The sequence below is a fragment of the Sphaeramia orbicularis genome, chromosome 16 (assembly GCF_902148855.1).
Source record: "Sphaeramia orbicularis chromosome 16, fSphaOr1.1, whole genome shotgun sequence".
Classification (NCBI taxonomy): Eukaryota; Metazoa; Chordata; class Actinopteri; order Kurtiformes; family Apogonidae; genus Sphaeramia; species Sphaeramia orbicularis.
This window is the reverse complement of record NC_043972.1, coordinates 25,944,830-25,964,224: the sequence shown is the minus strand read 5'-3', so window position 1 is coordinate 25,964,224 and position 19,395 is coordinate 25,944,830. Positions and strand designations below refer to the sequence as shown.

At 35.4% G+C, this 19,395-nt stretch overlaps 1 protein-coding gene and 1 non-coding gene across 3 annotated transcripts; one reads left to right on the top strand and one right to left on the bottom strand.

Moving 5' to 3' along the window:
- Positions 1-3,334: 3,334 nt before the first annotated feature.
- trnae-cuc (transfer RNA glutamic acid (anticodon CUC)) lies at positions 3,335-3,406 on the bottom strand. The gene has a single exon. It is a non-coding gene; the product is annotated as a tRNA-Glu (tRNA).
- Positions 3,407-4,892: 1,486 nt separating this feature from the next.
- On the top strand, positions 4,893-14,940 carry ice1 (KIAA0947-like (H. sapiens)). Of its 2 annotated transcripts, XM_030158713.1 has the most exons (24): positions 4,893-5,107; positions 5,292-5,350; positions 6,870-6,981; positions 7,099-7,175; positions 7,271-7,308; positions 7,496-7,578; positions 7,724-7,800; positions 7,919-7,956; positions 8,048-8,130; positions 8,207-8,283; positions 8,488-8,525; positions 8,606-8,688; positions 8,790-8,826; positions 8,957-9,013; positions 9,120-9,197; positions 9,283-9,647; positions 9,730-11,198; positions 11,247-12,192; positions 12,301-12,469; positions 12,688-12,848; positions 13,667-13,857; positions 14,061-14,161; positions 14,272-14,370; positions 14,676-14,940. In XM_030158713.1, the coding sequence occupies exons 1-24, from the start codon at positions 5,018-5,020 to the stop codon at positions 14,855-14,857; spliced, it is 4,710 nt and encodes a 1,569-aa protein (XP_030014573.1). In that variant the 5' UTR covers positions 4,893-5,017; the 3' UTR covers positions 14,858-14,940. The 2 variants fall into 2 exon arrangements, with proteins under 2 accessions (XP_030014573.1, XP_030014572.1); XM_030158712.1 differs by having other exon boundaries at positions 9,730-12,192.
- Positions 14,941-19,395: the final 4,455 nt, after the last annotated feature.

Genomic DNA, 19,395 nt, shown 5'->3' with positions numbered 1-19,395 from the left:
AAATGAAAAGAAGAGACTGGAAAACTGGATAAAACTCTAAGATCTTGCACATGAGGTCTGACAGCTAACAGGCTCCGAGGTTTTGTCATCATTCATTAATTGTGTCAATAGCAGGTAATGCAAACACGCCTAAATTTGAGCAGCTGACACAATAAATAAAACGGCCAAATATTCTTACACCACATTAAAATTACTAATGGCACTGTAATTGTTTCATATGTACTTTTATATACAGCTGATTTTCAACAGAGCAATTATACAACATATTAATGTGGAAAACCAACAGGGAACATTATTCATGTAGAGATTGCAGTCGTGTTTTAGAATATGTGGTATGTACAGTATAATATCTGGAACAGCACAGTTTTTACCTCCTAACATTTCATCATCGATCGAATCATTAAAAACTCTCATTTGTCGTCATACTTGCCGGAATTTATATTACCATGACAATTTTTGGGAACACTTTACTTGAAGATCTAGTTTATTAATGCATTAAGCACACATTCATAAGACATTATAATGCATTTATAATGCATTATAAAAGTCATTACAACAGTTTATGATCATGCACAACAACTTATACTAAGGTTAATAAAGTATTATAAGTGTAGGCATAATGGATTATAAATTCAGCTTTCATAAGGTTTTATACCTCCATGCCAAAGCAGTGTGAAGGAGTTTAGTTTTTTAGGTTGGGAACTTTTAATTAGGTTTTGTCACTGGTCCCTATACCCATCTATTTTAGGGATTTCATATTTATTAAAAAAAAAAAAAAGTACAGGGTGGGGAAGCAAAATTTACAATGAACATTTAGTTGTTTTTTCTCAGCAGGCACTACGTCAGTTGTTTAGAAAACAAACATATATTGATGTCGTAATCATACCTAACACTATTATCCATACCTTTTCAGAAACTTTTGCCCATATGAGTCATCAGGAAAGCAAACGTCAAAGAGTGTGTGATTTGCTGAATGCACTCGTCACACCAAAGGAGATTTCAAAAATAGTCGGAGTGTCCATAAAGACTGTTTATAATGTAAAGAAAAGAATGACTATGAGCAGAACTACTACGAGAAAGTCTGGAAGATACTATTAAAGAAGAATGGGAGAAGTTGTCACCCGAATATTTGAGGAACACTTGTACAAGTTTCAGGAAGCGTGTGAAGGCAGTTATTGAGAAAGAAGGAGGACACATAGAATAAAAACATTTTCTATTATGTACATTTTCTTGTGGCAAATAAATTCTCATGACTTTCAATAAACTAATTGGTCATACACTGTCTTTCAATTCCTGCCTCAAAATATTGTAAATTTTGCTTCCCCACCCTGTATGTGTTTGAATTAACAAAGATTTAGAGCTGCCACATATTTTTTTATTTATGTGCAAAGCAACATGTGACACTTCTATTTACTGTCTCTGTTCATTTAATGTTTTGTTTTTGCAAAATAAAGAGTTATTAAGAACACTTTGATGCATAATTTTTGACTTACCCTTTACTTAGAGCCAGCAGATACTGCTCATATGTCATCATACTTGTGTTATAATATCACACAATTGCTAATAACCTTAGACAGTGTTATCACTTTACTAAAAGCTCTTAAAGTCCTCCTGTAACTTATTATTGATGTTTATAAGGCATTATTCAGTTTCAAAAACTACATGTCAGAGCAGTTCTCTGTGTCTTTATAACTGGCTAGAGTTATGATGGTTAGAATGTGTTCTGTAACCCAGGACTTGAGATTCTTCCTACAAACACTGTTGTCACTTTGGTATGGATGTATAAAACATTATGAAAGCTGAACTTATAATACATTATGCCTACACTTTTAATACTTTATTAATCTTGGTATAAGTTGTTGTACATGATCATAAACTGTTGTAATGACTTTTATAATGCATTATAAATGCATTATAATGTGTTTATGTTTATGTTTATGCATTTGGCAGACGCTGTTTTCCAAAGCGACTTACAGGGGAAAACCAATCAAATCACTCAATCAATCAAATTTTATTTATATAGCGCCAGATCACAACAAAAAAGTTATCTCATGACACTTTATATATAGAGTTGGTCAAAACCAGACTTTAAGCCAATTTACAGAAACCCAACAGAATAATAATGCCTTATGAATGTGCACTTAATGCATTATAAACTAGACCTTCAAAAAGTAAAGTGTTCCCCAATTTTTGCATTTCTTTGACATAATGAGGTTATGAAAATATATTTCCATCTTACAATGTATAAGATGCTTTTGAATCTGAAAAATGAATGGAGATCTGATCATACATGTGGGCCTGGAGGAGGTGGAGGCTTTTTGTTTTTCATTTTTCTCACTGATCAAACAAAGACTCCCTTCATAGATTTTGATGGAGACAATTCAGGCCACATCCAAAGTGTTGCCGTTGCTCAACTTATGTTAGGTAACAGAAGAGATTACCTGTCAACGGGAGACAGGAAGAGAGAAAGCATGCACCATCTACCTCCAGTTTATAGAACTATGCTATCTGGAAGTGCATCTGTTCAGAAAGTGCTGGCTCTTAAGCCTTAAGGCCACACTCAGAGGGTTCATCTGAAGTTACAGGGTTATTAGTTTTCCACCAGGATACACCTACATTACAGCAGGCCCATCTTTAGCTGCGTCCCATTAGAATATAGAATAATCAGGATATGAAATCTGCTGCAACCCCAAGATAATTTAGGAGCATAACAATACTTTTTTTAAACTGAATTATGTTTGATATTTGTTTTATCTCCACACACAATTTGTTCCATAATTTTCCTCCACAGATGGTAACACAGAAACTTTTTAATGTACTTTATGAATCTTTAAATTAAATTTTCCCTGTAAATCATAGCCTCCCTCTCTTTCACAAAACATTTCTTGAATATTGCCTGGTAGTAAGTTATTCTTTGCTTTATACACTATGTGAATAGTTTTGAACTCCACAAGGTCAATGAGTTTTAAAGTTTTAGATTGGAAAAACATCATAGCATTACTGACATGATTTTGTGACTGAACCTATTTATTTTTTTGTCTTCACTTGCATTTCCACTCAGAAGAATCCTCTCCTTCATTGTGTGTGTGAGTGAGTATGCTGCAGAGCCCAGTGCATGGATCACTGTTATTTGTACAACACTGCCACCTGCTGACTACATAGAAAAGAAAGAAACAGACACTGACAATGCTCTACACTGGTCATAACATGCCCTGTGCACTTCCTAATGTATTTTGTATGTTAATAACTGTGCTTGTACTATGCATTTTTTAGTAGTAATATGTAAACTGCAACTATTAACCAGAGAATACTACTGCAGAGGACAAAAATTCCGTTCCCTGACCGGGAATCGAACCCGGGCCGCGGCGGTGAGAGCGCCGAATCCTAACCACTAGACCACCAGGGAGACTTACAAATGGCCCTAATGTTTAATTACATGTACCTGATCAAAGAGAAACTTCACATTCTTTCCCCCCAAGTTTTTCTTCTTTGTGCAGATACAATCAGTTCTACATCTTCCTAAAAATGGTCTAAAACCAAGTAATCTTTTGACCATATGTACAGACTACTGTTTACTGCCCCAGGTCCATCCATACACAGTATAAAAGGTCTGATCCATTCATGAATATATACTATGATGGATAACATGTGAAAGTATTTTAAAATGTCATACAGATAACACGCCAATTTACCATCAAAAGTGGCGTGCATATTGACGCAAAGTCATGATATCACGTTGCATGGATTTTGTTTTAGTTCCATATCATCCAACACAGTGGCCACTTCTGCACCATCCCATACACTGATTTTCACACCATTACTGTAACTTTACTGTTCTTGATAAAGCTGATCTGCAGTAACATGTCTGAGTGTAAATGAATTTTCAGTTACTAGACTGTAATTAACAGGTTACTTAAACAAAAGTTTAGACTCACCTTCTCATTTAAATGGCATTAGATGGACCGCAGATGGCCAACAAATGTTTAGCATCACTGGGAACTCCTTTAAGACTTTTGGAAAACATTTCAGGTGACTACCTCATGAAGCTCATCGAGAGAATGCCAAGAATGTGCAAAGCAGTAATAAAAGCAAAATGTAGCTATTTTGAAGAATCTAAAATATAAAACATGCTTTGAGTTATATCACACTTATTTAAACTACATAATTCCATATGTGTTCATTTATAGTTTTGATGCCTTCAGTGAGAATCTACAATGCAAATAGTCATGAAAATAAAGAAAAAGAGGCGAGTCCAAACTAGTGAGTAATAGCTAGCATTAGAGTATAATAAAATGTGACAAAATATCAGATCTGCTGCATTAAAAAAAATTATATCATAGTTTTCACACAGTATATCACTTTCTGATATTGCATTTTAATACACTTTTCTTTGCTTCAAAAATGACACATAACACATGGTGTGCAGCTAAGTGGACATTTTTGTACTCCATGAAAAATAGGTTCATTAAAAAAATTCTATTGCATTGTTTTGTTTTTGTTTTGTTTTGTTTTCACGAGGAAAAAATCTTGACTATGGTTCTCCCAATTCATGCACGAAAGGGTTAAATATATAACTTGATAAAATGTTAATATAAATAGCTCCCCCCTACTGGATGACGCCATCAGTGTCACATGGTTTACCCAAATATATTTAGCGGTAAACGCCTCCACATGCCACAATAAACCGCCTGACTTAAAATAGGAAACATACAAAGTCCACCTTATAAATATATGAAATACAGCAAAAAATCATTTTGACGTATTGAAGTTAAATTAAAAATGATAATTTTAATTTACTAACAGCGTAACGGGAAATGTGTAACATACTAACGTCAGGCAGTCGGCTAGTCTACCTCTGGGGGTCCTTCATTGGGTCCTTGGTAAACGTGGGAGACGCGAAAATGTGAAGTTGTTTTGAGCCAACCTGGCTGGAATTTGTGTTACTGGAACAGGCTCTTTTGCTTTTTTTATGATCTAAAACAACTTATTTGAGGATTGTAGAGGAGTTTGTTCTACCATGATGCCCGGGGACAGTCAGTCCAAGACGGTTGCAATCGCCGCAGACGCTACGGTTGGGAACTGTCAAAACTGCTCTGTTTTACATCAGGTCTGGTGACTTTTAATAACATACGTAAAAGTTCATTAAAGCCTAGTTTATTAATTGTAAGATCGACATACATTGGCTCAGATGTTTTTGATATAATTTGTGTATACGATAATAGCTAGAGAGCATGGTATTTGTGAATTCAGCTGACTGTTTTTGTTTTGTTTCCTATGGTTTCACATTCCAGAGTCTGAACGAGTATGTGTCTTCATTTCTGGCACTGAAACAGAAGATAACAGGTTCCGAGTAAGTAACATCTCAATATATAGTAACTAAACTCAGCTTTTAAAAAAAGGAGTTTTACATGTGGAGCTGAGGAACCCTGTTTTGATTTGCATCGGGACTACCACAGCCTACGTCATGTGTCTGATTAAATGTCACGTGATACATTTTTTTGGAGGTTGTGGGATCACCCACATTTGAGTCGATTATCAGGTTTACTAGAGTGACACTGCACTGACACAGACAGCATAGGGTTGCATTTTTTTTTTTTTTTAAACAACTCATTCATTGTCTTTATATCAGGGGTGTCAAACTCATTTTAGTTCAGTTCCACATTCAGCCCAATGTGATCTCAAGTGAGCCGGACCAGTAAAAGAATAACAGTGAAAAAAGTCCAATTAAATTATGATAATGTTTACATCTACAAAAATCTGAATAAAATGAACAACTGGAAATGTTGTAAGAAAAACAACTGCAATTTTAACCCTTTCATGCACAGTGGTCACTACAGTGGACAGTTCTTCTCCAGCTGTTCTCTTGTATATTCATGGGTTTTGTTGTTTTAGTTCCACATTAGCCAACACAGTGGACACTTAAATACACCATCTCATCCACTGCAATTCATACCATTAATGTAACTTTGCTGTTCTTGATAAACCTGATCTGCACAAACATGTTTGAGTGGAAATCAATTGCTAATTTGCTGTAATTAACAGTTTTCTTAAACAATTTTTTTTTTTTGCATATTATCTCCCTGAAGTGAGTAATAACTTCTATTAGAGTGTGTTGAAATGTGAGAAAACATCAGATTAGCTGCATTATTTATTATTATTTTTTTTTATTTCATAGTTTTCACACAGTATATCACTTTCTGTTGTTGCATTTTAACCCTTTGATGCATGAATTATGAGAACCTTGGTTAAGATTTTTTTTTTCCTGAGTGTTTTTATTCTTTTTAGGACATGAAAAAAACAATGTGATTGAAATTTGTGTTTGAAAACCCATGAATATGCAAGAGAACAGCTGTAAAATAGCTGTCCACTGTAGTGACCAGTATGCATGAAAGGGTTAACAATAATATGCCTCAGATTATCTGTTTATCATTTACACATGTGCATTACAACTTACATTACAATTACAATTACACCAAACATTTAATAATAGGCAGAATATTGGTAAAATTGCATTTACTTATCTTAAGACATGTCAGGTTTTTCGCATTTTTTGTCAAGTAACAGTTTTTTAATATAAACATTTTCATGTAATTTTTACTTTTTTACACTTAAACAAAGAGAAAATTTGCTGTTTTCATTATTTCTAGGTTTAATATGATAATATTTTACTGGTCTGACCTATTTGATATCTAATTGGTCTGTATGTGGAATCTGAATTAAAATGATTTTGACATCCTCGATTGTTAATATCTTCAGTGTAATTTTTGTATTTCATAAATCCATCCTATGGGCCATATTGGATCTTTTGATGGGCCAGATTTGGCCCCTGGGCCGCATGTTTGACACCTGTGCTTTATATGTTCCTTTAGCGACGCAATCAGACTTCAACATCAGACAAAAGAACTGCAGATGAAACTGGTTACTCTGGAGAAAAAGACTGCAGATTACGAATCTCTGCAAAAAGAACTGGAGCAAAAAAAGGCATGTTGTGTTTATATAGTATCACTTTAAAAATATATTTGCTCCTATTCTTATAATGACTTATGGTCATCCCTTACTTTTATGTTTAATATTGATCTTCTGTGTTAACATTTTTAGGATGCATTGAAAGCTTTTGGACAGATCTCTGAAGAATTGGGGAAACTAAAACAGGAGAATATCAAGACCAGCACAGAGTGAGAAATTTATCAGTCACTATTATGGCAAACATATGTAATTACCTTTGGCATACAATATTAACTACTGGATTTATTTTCTTTTTAATCTGTAGGAACATGAAACTTGGGGATGAATTGAAGACTGCAAAAGGTACTTAACATGCTGTATCTTTTTTTTTTTCTCTCTCTATGCCGGGCTTTTATGCCGGCGGCAGACATGGGGAGAACAAATATCATGCTGTCTCTTGAATAGGACAATTATGATTTGATAATAATAATATTTGGTACATAATAACCATGTATTGTACTGAATGCATCCCTGTTGTTGATATCCTCAGAACTTATAAAAACACAGTCACTTGAAAATGCACAGCTCATGAGGGAAAAAGTGGAAGTGGAAAATGATTTGCTTCAATCACAGGTGAGCAATAGAATTGTTTTCCTATTCATTTACTAAAGATTTGAATTTAGTAGACGCTCATAACTTCATGGACATTGTCTACTGTTTGTGTTGCTCACAGCTGCTTTAAGCGCATTGTTTATCTATATTTTTCTCCTTTCTTCAGATGTCGTTGAAGAAATCTCAGGCACAAGCAGATCAAGTTGAACAACTGATGAAGGAGAATGCTCAAACAGCAATCATGTAAGAAATTACACTTGGTCTAGACATGTGGTCTCTGAAATGAGAAATATTTTCCTTATTTGGAATGTTTGTATCGACAGTGTTTATTAATAATGTTTAATGAACTCTGTGTCCATAGAAATAAGACACTTGAGGATGAGCTGAAGACTTTGAAAGGTACCTTGCAATAACATGCTGCAACTTCAGTATGATAATGAATGTAACATTTAATAATTAATTAATGCAACCCTTTTATTCATATTCTCAGAAATCGTGGAGACTCAGTCACTTGAAAGTGCACGTCTCAAAAGAGAAAAGGCTGAAGTGGAAAATGATTTGCTTGAAATACAGGTGGGCAAAAGAACCACTTTTTCTTAATTAACTTAATTTTTGAGGACAGTGTGTTCATATTTTCTCCTTTCTTCAGACGTCTTTGAAGAAGTCTAAAGTACAAGCAGATCAAGTTGAACAACTGATGAAGGACAATGCTGAGTCAACAATCATGTAAGAAATTATTTCTCCTCTAGACATGTAGTCTCCTTTTGAATGTGAAATTGATTAAATTCATGCTTTTTCTTTGAGTGTTTTTATTCAGAGTATTTACCATTAATCCTTTATTGACTTTGCCTGACATTTTGACTGATCAAGGTTAGATTTGTCTGTTTGATGTGAATAATGCCAAATGGTCCCATGTCACTCTCTCAACAGGAAAAACAACCTTGAAAATAAAGTTGGACTGCTTGAAGGTTGGTGTTGGAAATTTGCACATTAGAAACAGTTGATGACAGTTTTATAATCATGCTTGGTTTTTTTGTATCTGTTTCAGAATCGGTTTTCAAACAGAACCATACCATAAGAGAACTGAATAAAGAGAAGTTTCTACTAGAGAGAAACATCCATGACCTACAGGTATAATGATGACATTTATAAATGGAGTTGACAACACTTATTTTTTGATATTAAAAGTTAATCTAGTTAACTCTACTCATGCATTTCATGTTTAAATGCAGGTGAGACTAATAAAGCTGGAGAAAGAAAGAAATAAAGGTAAGAAAAATATAAGTCAGTTTTCAGTAAATAATGTGTGTTATTGAACTGTGTGCCTGTTGGTGCCGAAGTTCTGCTCATATCTTTTATACACAAACAAAATCTAAATTGTTTGATTTTTTTTGTGTAGAATATAGAAGCACATCAACTCAAGCATCTGTACCTGAGGAACCCAAAGTTGACAAAGGTATACAGTTATTGTTAAGCATTTTGATGAATTGGAACTGTTAATTACAGGCAAGTACTAGCAGATAAGTGTCACATTTGTTACATTCAGCATTATGTTTTTCCAGAAAAGTTCCGGCTACTGCTAGAGAATTTGTGGGCATGTGTGGAACCTCAGCAGCAAATGGAGAACTTGCACTTAACTGGTAAGCCAGCTCACTCATCTGCGCCTCATTCTTACTTAGATACATGTTCCATTACTGACAAAACTCAACTTTGTTGCATTTTCAGAGCCCACCTCCAAGCAAATTTTACCTTCTTCACCACAATATAAGCTGCACCACCACCAGAGGAACAGAACCCAGTCTACTCCTGACAGGACTGAAAGTCATCAGAGTTGCCCCATCCAGACCAATCACAATACAATTACACAGTTAAAAAGGAGCCAGTGTTTCATGCAGAAAGCTAGTTCGCACCAAGAATCCCAGAATTGCACCAAAAGTAACATGGAAATAGACATTTCTAAACCTGACGAACAGCCGTCACAGACACACGAAACTGAAGAATCATCTGCTTGCAGCCCTAAAATATCTGTTGAAGAGATAGTAGAACTGTTTAAACCAATGCTTCCCTGTCTATCACCGCTGCTAGATACGGTAAGAATTAATTTTTGTAACATGCAAATGGTATGTAAAGAAAATGTCATAAATTACATGCTTGGTTTGTTATCTCTTTAAGGAGACAGAAATGGAGTCGATGGAAACAGAGGATGAAGACGAGGACAGTATTTCTAAAACTGCTGACCAGGTGTCCAGATATTGTCCAAAATCATCTGCACTACAAACAGAGGGGACTGTGGACTTAACAGTGGTTAACACACACGAAATAGAAGACAATTCTAAGGAAAATTACTTGAAACAAAAAGACGTTGAGGACAAACGCCAAATTATGGGTGGCAAAAAGATGCATCCTCAAACAAAGGAGCCTGAAGCAATATCAGAATCATCATCATCTTCCACATTAGACAAGACTGTTTCAGTTGAGGCAGCCTCATTACCAGCTAAAAACAAAGAGCCACGCTCCAGTGTAATGGTCGACAGTAGTGGTGCTAATATTGAAATGCCACGTTGCAACATTGAAGATACAGGAAAAGCATTGGGACCCACTGAACCAGGGACATGGGACAGTAAATCTGAGATATTAGAAAAGATGGATGTAGACATGGGTGCTGATGACGTCACTGGTATGGCTGATGAAGAGTCGCCCACAGAAGGTTATCCCACTGTAGTTTCTGGAGAAACATCAGAGCCACGGCCAGTTACTTCCCTAACGTTCACTAGCGCCGTACAAGATGACAAGGATACAAATAATGAAAAGGATGGAACAACAAACTGTAATACAAGTGGCATGGGACTGGACTGTCAAAATATCACTGGTTTGCAATCCCAGATGTCTACAGAATTTCCCAGAGAGGACACAGAGCAGCCGCAAGATAATGCGTGTTTGTCAGAAGCAGCTGTCAGCAGCAGCATCCCCAGCGTGGCCGATCAGAATCTCAAACAGAGAGTTGAAAATAACTTTGCCATAAAACTTTCTGGAAAGAAAAGTGAGAACGAAGCAGAAGGGACTGGAAGAACTGATGTAACAGCTTCTCTGTCATTGTCAAAACATATTAGCAGACCTCCATCACCTTGTAAATCTCCACTGTTGAAAATGGAAATTGCAGGTGAGACTCGTGTTAACCAAGAATCTGGCAACGCAAACGGTGTATCTGTTAAAACAAAGGAAGAAAACAGAAATAGAAAGAGTGAAATAGCAGCTGGTAGTAGCCCTGTTCTTTGTGATGTCCAGCTAACGCAGACTGTAAACTGTACGCCTGTACAGGAACCTTCACATTCTGTCTGCAGACAGAAAAGTCCCTCATGTCTCGTACCAACAATAAAACTGCACACACTGGAAAACGACACCAACTCAGAAAATGACAACATTGACAGTGAACATCTTTCAGCAAATAAGGCAATACTACACCCAACCTGCACAGAGGAGGAAGAAAATGTAGGGAACGCTCTAGTCAAATTGTTTCAAGAGGCAGAATCTTGTGTTGGACCCACTGTCAGTGTTTCTGTCCCAGTAGAGCAGAGTGTTGTTCAGACAAATGGACAAAATAAATGCTCTGAGTCATTTAGGGAAACTTCTGCACAACAAAAGTCAGATATTGTCAGAGGAGGTGTCTCTCCCGGCGGCTTAGAAGTAAGGTCACCAGTAGCAACCACAGTTCAACTATCAGAGTTCATAGGCCAAGCTCGCTGTGAAATGGGTCCCCCACTTCCTCGTCTCCTGACCCCTCTGAGCACACCTCCAAAACTGGGCAAACAGATTAATCCAAGGCAGGCTATTGGGAAACTGTCTTTTCCTTCACCCATGGACAGATCAGGTTCTCCCACCACTCCAGTCCAGGCCCCCACGACACCCAACAATCATCAAGTGGGTTCTTCGTCCCTAAACAGCCCACTCCCCCCGAATGGAGTCCCCTCATCTCCCCTCCAGTTTGGCTCTGCCACTCCAAAACATGCTGTCCCGGTCCCAGGCCGCTTGCCTGTTACTGCAATGAATTCCTCCTCTTCCTCTTCATCTTCCTCCAGTCCATCTCAGGAAAACTCCATGAGGATTCTTGACACTATGTACCCAGAACTCTCTGCCCGCGCCCGAACCCTGAACATCCTTCGAGGGAATGTCAACCTCAGCATTTGTTCCTCCGACAGCGGGACGTTACCCGCAACAGCAGAAAATCCAATTTCTAGCTTTAAAAGCATTAACTCTGCTTCAACAGCCTTCACCAAAACCGAGACGAGAGGAGGGAAAAGACACGCCATAAGCCCGCCTCAGCCTAAAAACAACAAATGTCTCAGGTTAGATCACCGCTCTCCAAGTCAAAGTCCTCAGCGGCTGCCTTCGTCCTCCTCAGACGATGATGAAACCACCTCCAAACAGACTCCCAGTGAGATGACCTCTCCATCGATGGACGGTGGACAGTCTGCGGAGTCAAAGATCATAGTTCAGTCTTTACAGAAAATCGAACAAGGATGCTTTGATCTATTGCCTGTAATCCAGAGCCACCTGTACGTCGGAAACATGCCAAAGAAACCTGTCTTAAGAGACGAAGAGAAGGAGGTTATATCAGAGATTTGTCAACGCAGCTCGGTTAGTACGCTGGTTTGTTATGGAACTATTTTTATACTAAATTTATTCGCATCTCTTCCACTTGCTACAGCAGCAACGCAAAAATAACTGCATTTTTCTTTTTCTCAGCCCATTGCAGATGAAATGATTTTGGCCATTCTCAACAAACTGAAGGATGACAACAGAGTTCTCAGCAGACACTATATGGAGGCGCTCTGCAGAGTTTACACCGGCATCTGTCGACAGAAAAGCGACTGGGAGAAGGCTCATATCCTCGCCTACAGCATTCTCACAGAAGGTTTGCATTTCATGGAGCACTGTTAGTTAAAGCCTTTATAAACCCTCAGTATACCTACGCAGGTGTTTTTACCCACTATGGTTAATTTGTGGCAGTTGTAATATCTACTTATTGCTTTAAGCAGTGTGGAAATTTTACAGATGTTTGAATGAATACAGTAAAGTCAAACAATTGGATTAATGCTTGTTCCTCTATCTGTTATGTCATGCCTGTTACAGATTTTCCAGATTCTGCTAGGCTGATTTTATTTATGGTGACAACATGGCCCAGTGTTCTCGCACACACCAGTTTGTTGTGCCAGGCAATACATACTGTCACCAAACTGAAAACCCCCAAAGAGCTCCTCAGCTGTATTTCTGCGTATATTGGCTGGGACAAGGTAAAGTACCAGTAGAGACGTGGTTTTACAGTTACTGTGTGTGCTATTTGAGCTGACAAAGACCTGATGTGTGTTGTAGTCTATTTGTAAACTGACCTATGCCTGTTTTTTTTCCTGTGAGGCTCGTGTTCTATTCTATCTTCTCTTTGATTCCATTGTCTCTGTTTATGTATTGTTCATCTAAACTATATTCAAGCAGCTGCAGTTTACATTACATTATTATTTTTGTGACACTAAGATTGTTTTTCCATAAACTGATGTGCATTTTTACAAATTTCACATTGGTAGATGTTTACGGAAACAGAAAAATTAAGCATCCCAAATCAAGTGTTTTAAAAGGGTAAATCCACATAGAGGAAGTGGAAACATATTATGAAGAAATTCTGACTGCGAAATTTAACTCATGATTGATAAAATTAGCTGTGTGCTGTGTCTTCCCATTTTATCCGATAAAGTGCGAAAACATGACTGGTCTTATAGTCTGTAGTGTGGACTGATGATTTTAATCTGTAAAAAAAAAAAAAAAAAAAAACACATCACATCCACGTTGTATTTAAAAACAACAGGACACTCTGCTTCTTCCACTGTTTGTTAGAGCTATGTGTAACATTGCCTACACTGCCACCTGCTGGTGACACAAAGCATACGAGTTTATTTGCCCCCAAAGACACACGATTGTTTTGCATTTTGGTTTTTGCAAATCTAAAATTTCTTGATGTTTTATTGAAATAAAGCTAATGCCTCTTTCACATCTATATCCTCTCAGATGAAGATGAACATTGACATTTAAATATGTTCATCTTCTTATGTTTCTTCAGACACCCCCCTGTGACATTGACCAGTTGATATCAAGAGCAATGTCTGAGATCCAGTCCAGAAAACAACTGTCTTTCACTAAACACAGCCGGTGTGGGCATGACCTGAGCACAGAGGCATGGGAGCAGGTCTTTACACTTCACCTTCTGTGTGGATACAAAAAGTGGAAGTGGACCTATGAAAATGTATTGGGGTATGTTTTCTTATTTATTTATTTTTTTAACTAACTTTTTTTCCTAAGATTTACTTAGTTAATTCATAAGTCAACTGTGTAAAAATAAGTCATTATAAATCAATCAATTTTTGTACCATTAATTCTTTATTCCCCACGACCCTAGTGAGGATAAAGCAGGTTCAGAAGATGAATGAATGAATTTGTTTATTGTGTATTGACAGTAAACAGCTGTGGCCATTAATGAACACGTGGGTGACGCAGCCCAGGGATGAGCAGACACATGTCTTGGATATGACTGTTGCCACCATCATCCGACTCATAGGTCAGTTTTTTGTTCATATACTTGCAGATTAACCCTAACCTAATAAATGTGGAATTCAATAGCCACATGAGAACAGCTTAGCGCGTCATTGTCTTTTTGTTTTTAAATAGGACGCCTTGCTCAACTGGGAATCAAAGAAAGGTGTGTTTCTTCTGTGATGACAGTCGCCAACGTGATGAACACTTTCGGTAGACACGGCCAGTCTGAAGGTATGTAATATGAGGAGGCACGGTGAATACACAACAGCTTAGTTTTCCTATAACCGATACACAGCCTTTATTGTGTGCTGAGAATACTGACATTTCTTCAACACATGCCTTTCATTGATCTGAGGTGTTGTAACAATTTCCTGATATTTATCTTTTTCATATGCGGGTACACAGTTACTTACTGGTTTAGTGTCAGGCCCTAACGTTGCGGGTTTTTGTATTGTTTGTGGTGTGTAGAAGATCAAAAGCCTGCCAGCAGTTGGAGTGTTTGGATTCCAACTCTTATGTAATCTCTTCCCTTCTAGGTGTGCCATGGGAGGTTCAGTTAGCAGCAGTCTACTGTATTTATGACTTGTCTCCCTGCAACCCCAAACAAGCCCTGGATGCCCTGGCAGGATGGAGAGAAGACACATCTGGGAGCGTCCCGCCCGCTGTCACCAGCTGCATTAACCAGTTAGCCTCCATTTGCAGACAGGTTAAGAGCTGAGAGAGCCCTACATCCTGTGCACATACTACTACTGTGGATGATATCCTATCAAAGCCTGGGGACATTTTAAAGACAAGGTGGATGAAAAGTCTGTCAAATACCTCAAAGTGCATTTTTATTTGCTTGGAACACTATTTACTTTTAGGGAAAGCCTTGAGAATAATAGGTTTTAAGGTACACTACCAGTCAAAAGTTTGGACTCGCCTGTTTTTTCTTTACTTTCATGACTATTTACATTGTAGATTCTCGCTGAAGGCATCAAAACTATGAATGAACACATATGGAATTATGTAGTTTAAAAAAGTGTGATATAACTCAAAGCATGTTTTTATATTTTAGATTCTACAAAATAGCTACGTTTTGCTTTTATTACTGATTTGCACATTCTTGGCATTCTTTCAATGAGCTTCATGAGGTAGTCACCTGAAAGGTTTTCCAAAAGTCTTAAAGGAGTTCCCAGTGATCCTGAACACTTGTTGGCCATCTGCGGTCCATCTCATGCCATTTAAATGAGAAGGTGAGTCCAAACTTTTGACTGGTAGTGTATGTGTGAGCTCTTTGTGTTGTAAAATGAACACACAATTTAAATTGAATTCACTACACATTTTCTGTTTTTAACGCTAGATGTGTAATTCGGTATCCTACAATTTTTACCTGAACACCTATTGTAATGAATGTACCAAGATGTTATATACCTTTTACTATACTCAGGTAATTCTCTAAAAGAGTGTAAAACATGTACATCAGGGGTGTCGAACTCATGTTAGTTCAGGGGCCACATAAAGCCCAATATGACCTGCAGGGGGCCGGATCATTAAAATAATAACATAATAATACATAAATAATATCATTTCCAAAGTTTGTATGTCTAATTTCTGTTTTAGAGTGAAAAAAGTAAGATTATATTCTCAAAATTTCTACATCTACAAAGTATCTTTTAAAAAAATATGGAAAAACATTAACTGTGACCAAAATGAAATTTGTTAAGAAAAAAAGTGCAATTTTTAACAATTTATGCCATTATTTGGCCTCAGCTTCTCATTTTTACATGTTCATTACAACGTACAGATCACAGTGGATCTACAAATGCACAAAACATTAAATAACAGACAGAATATTGGTAAAATTACTCTTAAATCTCTTAAGACATTTCAGGTTGTTCATATTTGTTCAGGTTTTTCACATTTGTTGTAAAAGGCTAGTCTGTAAATGTTAACATTTTTGTGTAATTTTACTTTTTTTACACTAAAACAAAGAAAAATATGTGGTTTTCATTATTTATACTTTATTATAATAGTATTTTACTGGTCTGACCCACTTTAGATGGAATTGAACAAAATGGTTTTTTACATCCTTGATTGTTAATACCTTCAGTGTAATTTTTTTTTCATTAATTAATAATTAATTCATCCTGCAGGCCGGACTGGACCCTTTGACAGGCAGGTTTTGGCCCCCGGGCCGCATGTTTGACACCCCTGATGTACATGTTAGTATGATTTAAGTCTGGCGCTAATGTAAATGTATCTTCCTTCAAGTATCTGTAAATATTGGTTGTTAATGCTTGTATTAATGAAGATGTTATCAATGTAAATGTTTGTACAGTTTAAAGTTACAGAGGCTATTTAATGTTTTTGTTTTTTTCAAATTAAAATTTGTATTTCCTGAACCACGTCTGATAAGTTTCTGTCTTACCCGTGAATACAAATCAGATCAATACAAATTAACCTTATTTGTTTGCTTCATGAGTCATTTCATGCTGTGTGAAATTAAGACTCAATTTTCCCACTTTTGAAGAGATTTCATAACCAAACATAATGTACAAATGAGCCATTAGAATCAGAATAGTGTTTATTGCCACGTAAGTAAACAGGGTTCACACTACTAGAGATTTGTGGTGCATACATAGAACATGGAGTAAGTAAGAAGCATACAGCAAAAAAAAAAAGAATAAACATTAAAGTTCAAAATATGCGTTGTACAGTGTGGACAAAACCAGTGGGTTGAGTGAGACTACAGGTACCGTTCATGGTTCTGTGCAGATAATTAGTGGCAAGACAGCTCAGATAATTTCTAAGCAAACACCTGCTGTTCAAACTTACGTTTATTTGCTGACTCTGGAGTTGTGTCACATAAAATTTTAAAGGCAATGAACAATGACCCTTCACACTCCTGCTACTGTCATAGTTCTGCCCAGGCTATGCAAAGCAGTCAGATGTAATAAAGTGACTGTTTCCGGTTCAAACCTTCAAAATATAAGCACCAGTACTTTCACATTTACCTCAAAGTATCCTAATTCTAGAGATACAAAATTATTTTAATACTTTAAACAAATAATTTATAAATTAAAAGTGCAAGGAACAACATTTTTTATTATTGATTCGGACCTTGTTGTGCGCAAATTAAAGTATTAACATGAGAAACTTTTATATACATTTTTTAAAATTACATTTAAGGGGTTGTGTTGTATTTCAGGTGAAAAAAGCAGGTAAGATCCTAATAATAATGGTTATTCCAAATGTATATATTTTTCTTGTACAATGGGATACATTTCTTTTCTTTCTTTCTTTTTTTTTTCTTTTTTTTTTTTTTTTTTTACAAATTACTTCAGGCATTTACTTTGTTGGTGTTTTATTGTGACTTTTATATCTCCGAAAAAATAAACAGTAGACAAAAAAGCCGGATTATTTATTTATTTAGATATCAATTTACAAATATTGTCAAACACTTAACATATACCACAATACACACAATACATCTAATACAGATACAGATACAGTAATACAGATACAAAAATAGAATACAATCATAGTCAGTATATGTACAGAATACATTTTCAATAATTCATATACAAAAAATAAATAAAAATAAATAAATAAATACATACATGATTTCGCATCTAAAAATTAATTAAATGTCAAATGATACATTTACTACCTTATCATAGCTATCAAGAAATGTCCTATTTTTTGTTATTAAAAGGGCTAATGTTTTATAAAGTGTGTTAAGTTCAATTAAAAAATGGGGAAAGGCTGGTTTGGAGGCTGAAATTTTTTTCTTATGAATTAAATATTTTCCCAATAAAATGAAAAAAATAACTAAGTACTGCAGAGACTTGTTCTTATTTTCATAATAACATATAACATCTTTCAGGGAAAAACAGTATGACATGTTAACTTGGGTGACGAAATGGGATTAAGAGTACAACATTTCTTAACAGGCAGATCATTAATAAAGAAACCAAATAAAACATATTTATTTTGAAGTTTAAAGAGATATCCAGTTTCGGAAGTAACATGTTTTTTTTTTTTTTTTCCAACTTTATTAACAACATTTGAGTATATAGTACAAAAATTTAAACAAACAACAAGATGTCAAAAGGGAAAAAGCATTTGAACATATAAGTTTAAGAAAATAATGCTAGTTTTAAAAATACAAAGCATAATATACAAATAATAGTGGAAAAAAAATAAGTAAATAAATTAAAAATAATAAATTTGACAAATATAAATAAATAAATGCAACAGAGAGTTCAATCAGTATTAAAGAATTGTTTATAAATAGCCAAAGTGTTAGAGCTTTTTATTATTATTATTATTATAAATGAATTCTAAAGATTTAATATAATTTTCAAATTCTAATAGGAAGATTTTAAAATGTGGGTGTGTTTTAGTATATTTGTTTTTATGTATATGAAATTTTCCAAATAATATGAACAAATTTACAATAAATTCTAGACTGTTAGTATCAAGTTCAAAATAAGTAATTACATTTTGGGATGTTATTTTTATTTTGTTGTTTCTTTTAGATATGATAGAATTTTCAATTTTGAACCAGGAATTAGAAGAATGTTCACATAAAAAGAATAAGTGTAAAGTAGATTCAGATTCAGATTGACAAAAGTTACATATTTCTTCCACATCATAAAATTGACACAAAATAGCGTTGGAGGGATATATGTTATGTAAAATTTTGAGATGTAAAATTCTAATTTTGTTTGTAACAGTATTTATATGGTAATGTCCATGCTTTTGACCACTCAATTTTAGAAAAAGTTGAATTCCATACTGCTTTACCTCTGGGGGAGATTTTCTTCTTTTCATTCAGTGCATTATGTACATGTCTGTTATTACAGCTCAAACTAAAAATATTAATGCCATTAATCAATAAACAAGGTTTATTTGTCTGTGATGTTAGATAATTAAGATGATTTTTCATAAGTGAGACAATACTATTAGGGATCACTTTGAATATGTAGTTATATTCTTTATTTGGAATTGGAAACAAATTTATTGTCATAAATTGTTCATATCTTAATAAGTTCCCATCTTTGTCAAAGAGGTCATAAATGAAAATAATGTCTTTGTCAATCCAGCTGTGTAAAAAATTGATTTCTTTCTAACAATAATGTTTTCATTATTCCAAATAATAGCTTTGTGTGGAGAAAAATTGTGTGTATAGCAAAGTTTCCAAGAAAGTAGAGCTAGCTGATAGAAGTTAGAAAGTTTCAAAGGGAGTCTGGTGATATTGTAATTACAAGA